Source organism: Ammospiza caudacuta, chromosome 17 (genome assembly GCF_027887145.1).
Source record: "Ammospiza caudacuta isolate bAmmCau1 chromosome 17, bAmmCau1.pri, whole genome shotgun sequence".
NCBI lineage: Eukaryota > Metazoa > Chordata > Aves > Passeriformes > Passerellidae > Ammospiza > Ammospiza caudacuta.
In genome coordinates, this window is record NC_080609.1 from 702,551 (window position 1) to 708,550 (window position 6,000).

Consider the following 6,000-nt stretch of genomic DNA (forward strand, 5'->3'; position numbering starts at 1 on the left):
GGGTTTGTCCTGCATCCAGGGGTCTGTGCTGGGCTGGGAGATGGAGCAGGAGAGAGGGGGAATAGGGCACTGACTTCCTCCTCACCTGCCTGGGTGTCCCAGGGCTCCTTCCTCTTCCTTGCAGCCTCCTCCTCCATCCAATCAAGATTTGGGAATGGGAAATCCTGTTCTGGGAAGAAAACAAAGGGTGCACACATTGTCTTTTGTTCTGGTTTGAAGGCAAACCTGGGGGACAGTCTAAGTCAGAATTACAATTTAAGAAGAAAATTTAGATCAGGGTAATGATACAGAAACACTGCCTTAAACTGACAGAGTCAGGATATAACCTGACACCCTGTTGGTCTGGGTGGTGGCAGCAGTCCCATTAAATGGTGGCTGCAGTCCTGTAGGAGTGATCAACGTGATTCTGCCAAAGCAGTGATCCTGTAGAAGGGTCTGGTCTTCCCCTGAAGGTCCAGTGGTGGTTATGGAGTTCTTGTCCTCTGGCAATCCAGTAGGCAAGGCAAGCTGCTCCTGGTTGTAGCAAGCCTCAGCTTATATCCAGGTGGGAATGCTTGGTCCCTCCCCCTGGGCGGAGCATCCCACAATGGGATGATGGAATTTTATCAGTCCTGCAGTGACACTCAATGGCCCATTAGCAGAAGATATCTCCCCTGGAGGGCGTTATCAGGGGTGAGTCATGCAAGAGATAAAAAACACTGACCCACCTGTTTATAGCAGTTGATGAAGATGGGGATTGAAAACCTGCATTTGGTTACATCTTGCATTGCACCCTGAAACAGTGGGGTAATCCCTGCTCAGGGGGGCGAATACCACCCCCCTTACCCAAACTGGCTCAGGTGTAAAACCCCCACCCTGGGAAGGGCACACACACAGGGGACAATGTCACACTTGCCCTGCTCCAGGGGAGGTCTCTGTCCCTTGCTCTCTCCTCTTTTCTCTTTCTTTCCCTCTTTCTCTCTACCTCACATTTACTGTTTAATAAAATGCATTTTGGATTTGATCTCATTAGCACCTTAATTGGGGCAGAGGAATCTCTGTAACACTTTTCTTAACCAGATTACAATATTATTTGGGCACAGTGAGTTCAGGGTGCTGTTCTCTGACTCCAAGTGCCTTTGACCACAGCATAGTTCCCTTCTCTGAGGAGGTTGTGGTTCTTTCTGGAATAACTCTTGGAAACTTGGAAGGACTTGGAAACAGTCCCTCCTTCCTCCTGGGGAACTTATGGGAGAAATGATGATGAAAATGGCTGTTGTGAGTGACCAGTGAAAAAGAAAATATTTTGTTGTCCTTCCTTGAAAAGTTTGTTAAAATCACTGGAGGAAAGGGAGCAAATGCTACCAGTGAGACTGACAAGGTTCATTCACCCCACAGTGAGGAACACAAGGCTGCTAAAAGTCCCAGAAGAAGCCCGGCTCAAGTAGCTAAATTCCCAAATAACTCCAGAATTCACAGGCTTGGGGGCTTTGTAAAATGTGAGGTTCATTATTCTCTTCATTCCTATCACCTTTTTGACAGCTACACAGAGCTTCCCCTTCCTTTTAATATACTGTATTGGGCCAAATTTGCACTTTGCTCTTATTGGAACCTTCCAGCAGCTGAGCTGGAGCTGTGCAGGAACCGATGAAACTTGGAATTGCCACATCACTGATACTATTGTCAGTTTATTCATTTTTGGGATTTTTTTTGTGTTTTCGTCACATGTGAATTGTGGGAAAATCAAATATTCTTCAAAAAAGGTATTTTATGCAGAGTTGAGGTTGATTTCTGCTAAGTTTATTTTGTCCAGTGCCCAGCGGATGCTCAAGGGGTCTCTGAGGCTCTTGCCCTGGAGGATGCTTGGGAGGGGTTTGGGGGGGTTGTCCCTGTCCCTGTCACTCCACACCATTCCCCAGAGGTGTCCCTGTCCCTGTCACCCCAGGGCATTTCCCGGGGTGTCCCTGTCCCTGTCACCCCAGGCCATTCCCCAGGGGATCTCCATCATTCTTACCCCGGGAATGCCTTGGGGTTCTCCCTCCCTCCCATACCCTGTGCCAGGGGATGCTCGGAGCAGTCTCTGTTCCTCTCAGCCCAGGGGGTACTCAGGGGGTCTCCATCCCTCTGGCCTCAGGCAATGCCTGTGCAGGGCTGGGCACCAGGGGCTCTGTGTCCCTCTCACCGCTGAGGGTGCTCGGGGCTGGGGGGGCTCTCTGACCCTCTCACACCTGGGGAGGCCGGGGGGTCTCTGTCCCTCTCAGCCCTGCTGTGACCCCACCCAAACATCATCGGGGTCAGAGGGACAGAGACACCCCCAAACCCCCAGAAGGGCTGAACCTGGGATTTGGTTTGGGGCTGAGGATTTAGGAAGGGGCTGGAATTGGGGCTGGGTTTGGAGTTGGGGCTGAGATTTGGATTAGAGCTGGGTTTAGGGTTAAGGCTAGACATGGAATTGTCTTGAGGGCTGGGGTTGGGATTGGGTCTGAGGCTAGACAAGTCTGGCACTGGGATGAGATTAAATACAGAACTGTGAGTGTGTCTAAATGTGGAGTGAGATTGAGACCAGGATCAGGGTCAGATTTTGGACTGAGCTCACCCAGACCAGGACAGAGGGATGTCACTGCAGGATGTCCCTGGCATCATCCCAGCCCTCCTCAGGCACCTCCAAACATGGGGAGCAGCTGGGTGCTCCAAGATCCAGGTGCTCCCACCCTGTTCCTCAATACCAGGCAAGCATTCCCTGAGGGCAGCCCTGACTGTGACCCTTGGGGCTCTGGGATCAGCCCTCACATCTCTGTGGGAGCAGCTGCAGACAGGATGGGAGATTTCTCCTGGGCACTGGACAAAATAAACTTGGCAGAAATCAAACCTGACTCTGCAGAAATCGCTTTGATGAATACTTGTTTTTCCCACAAGTCACATGTGATGAAAACACAAATAAATCACCAACATGAATAAACCAAAAATAGAAGCAATTTTGTGGCAATTCCAAGTTTGATCAGTTCCTGAACAGCTCCAGTTCAGCTGCTGGTAGGTTCCAATAAGACCAAAGTAGAAATTCAGCCCAATAGAGATTATGAAAAGGAAGGAAAAGCTCTGTGTAGCTGTCACAAAGCTGACGGGGATGAAGAGAAAAATGGTTCTCACATTTGGCAAAGCCCCCAAGCCTGTGAATTCTGGAGTTATTTGGGAATTTAGCTACTTGAGCCGGGCTTCTATTGGGACTTTTAGCAGCCTTGTGTTCCTCACTGTGGGGTGAATGAACCTTGTCAGTCTCACTGGTAGCATTTGCTCCCTTTCCTCCAGTGATTTTAACAAACTTTTCAAGGAAGGACAACAAAATATTTTCTTTTTCACTGGTCACTCACAACAGCCATTTTCATCATCATTTCTCCCATAAGTTCCCCAGGAGGAAGGAGGGACTGTTTCCAAGTCCTTCCAAGTTTCCAAGAGTTATTCCAGAAAGAACCACAACCTCCTCAGAGAAGGGAACTATGCTGTGGTCAAAGGCACTTGGAGTCAGAGAACAGCACCCTGAACTCACTGTGCCCAAATAATATTGTAATCTGGTTAAGAAAAGTGTTACAGAGATTCCTCTGCCCCAATTAAGGTGCTAATGAGATCAAATCCAAAATGCATTTTATTAAACAGTAAATGTGAGGTAGAGAGAAAGAGGGAAAGAAAGAGAAAAGAGGAGAGAGCAAGGGACAGAGACCTCCCCTGGAGCAGGGCAAGTGTGACATTGTCCCCTGTGTGTGTGCCCTTCCCAGGGTGGGGGTTTTACACCTGAGCCAGTTTGGGTAAGGGGGGTGGTATTCGCCCCCCTGAGCAGGGATTACCCCACTGTTTCAGGGTGCAATGCAAGATGTAACCAAATGCAGGTTTTCAATCCCCATCTTCATCAACTGCTATAAACAGGTGGGTCAGTGTTTTTTATCTCTTGCATGACTCACCCCTGATAACGCCCTCCAGGGGAGATATCTTCTGCTAATGGGCCATTGAGTGTCACTGCAGGACTGATAAAATTCCATCATCCCATTGTGGGATGCTCCGCCCAGGGGGAGGGACCAAGCATTCCCACCTGGATATAAGCTGAGGCTTGCTACAACCAGGAGCAGCTTGCCTACTGGATTGCCAGAGGACAAGAACTCCATAACCACCACTGGACCTTCAGGGGAAGACCAGACCCTTCTACAGGATCACTGCTTTGGCAGAATCACGTTGATCACTCCTACAGGACTGCAGCCACCATTTAATGGGACTGCTGCCACCACCCAGACCAACAGGGTGTCAGGTTATATCCTGACTCTGTCAGTTTAAGGCAGTGTTTCTGTATCATTACCCTGATCTAAATTTTCTTCTTAAATTGTAATTCTGACTTAGACTGTCCCCCAGGTTTGCCTTCAAACCAGAACAAAAGACAATGTGTGCACCCTTTGTTTTCTTCCCAGAACAGGATTTCCCATTCCCAAATCTTGATTGGATGGAGGAGGAGGCTGCAAGGAAGAGGAAGGAGCCCTGGGACACCCAGGCAGGTGAGGAGGAAGTCAGTGCCCTATTCCCCCTCTCTCCTGCTCCATCTCCCAGCCCAGCACAGACCCCTGGATGCAGGACAAACCCGGTGCCAACGCTGTCCTGCTGGAGATGAACTGGGGAGATCTCCTTCCCCTTCCTCCTGGCACAGAGGCAAATCCCATCCTCTCCTTGTCCTTCCTCCCTCAGACAAAAGGCTGAGGATGGAGATCACAGAGGACAAATCTCCTTGGAAGAACCTCCTGGAAGAGGCAGTTTTGAGTGACTCCACAGTGCAGAATTACATTGGGGAGGAAAATCTACGGAGATTCCAAAGGAGGACGGGCTTCAAACACAACCCAGGGTGCTCTGAGGAGGAAAAACCCACCCTGTGTCAGAAAGGTGGACAGAGCTTTAGGCAGAGCTCAGAGCTAGTGGTCCATGAGCAGCTTCATGATGGGGAGAAGCCCCAGAAGTGCTTGGAGTATGGGAAGAGCTTCAGGCAGAGCAGCAGCCTGATGTGCCCTCAGATGATCCACACCGGGGAATGGCCCTACAAGTGTGGGGAATGTGGGAAAGGGTTCAGCTGCAGCTCTGCCCTCATTACCCACCTGCGCATCCACACTGGGCAGAAGCCCTACAAGCGTCCCGAGTGTGGGAAGGGGTTTCGGACCAGCTCCCATCTCCTGCGCCACCAGCAGATTCACACAGAGCAGAGGCCCTTCCACTGCCCTGACTGTGGGAAGTTCTACAAGCAAAACTCCCACCTCGTCACCCACCGGCGCGTCCACACTGGGGAGAGGCGCTACGAGTGTCCAACCTGTGGGAAGAGGTTTCAGAGCAGCTCCAATCTCCTCCTGCACGAGCGGATTCACGCGGATGAGAGGCCCTTCCGCTGCCCTGACTGCGGGAAGGGCTTCAAGCAAAACTCCACCTTCATCATCCACCGGCGCATCCACGCTGGGGAGGGGCCCTTCGAGTGTCCCCAGTGTGGGAAGAGCTTCACCAGCAGCTCTCACTTTACAAGACACCAAGGGAGCCACCAGTAAAGGACGGCCAGCCAATGCCCCAAGTGCAGGAGGAGCTTCATGCACCACTCCAGCTTCATCCCCCATGGGAGAACCCACATTGGGAAAAACCCTGGTGATCCATGTTCCCCATGATCCATGTTGGGAAGACACTCGTTGCTTTTCCTGCCCCTGCGAGTGACATGATGTGGCATTGAAAAACATGAGGGTCTGGCAATGGCTGTGTCATTACATTTACTCCCACCTCAGAACATTTCCAGGTGCAGAAAAGGGACACTCCCTCTCTCTTTCTGTCTCACTGAGAAGAAAGCTGTCCTTTCCAGGCAGGAGGAAATACATTACTGGAAAGAGCCAGGCAGTTCTGTTGTAGTCTTCACTATAAATACTTATTCTAATCTCTTCCGTTTTCAATATTCTTTTGTTCCTGTTTATTCCTTATCTTGTTGCTGTTCCCAATAAATTGTTCTTATCCCAGCCTGGG

General features: G+C 50.4%; 1 protein-coding gene across 1 annotated transcript in view; it reads left to right on the top strand.

The window, feature by feature from the left end:
- The window catches only part of LOC131565401 (zinc finger protein 345-like), a 29,486-nt gene extending 23,946 nt beyond the window's left edge, over positions 1 to 5,540 (top strand). The window contains 1 exon segment of the mRNA XM_058816268.1: positions 4,894 to 5,540. Within this exon segment, the coding sequence (XP_058672251.1) occupies positions 4,894 to 5,540 (647 nt within the window).
- Positions 5,541 to 6,000: the final 460 nt, after the last annotated feature.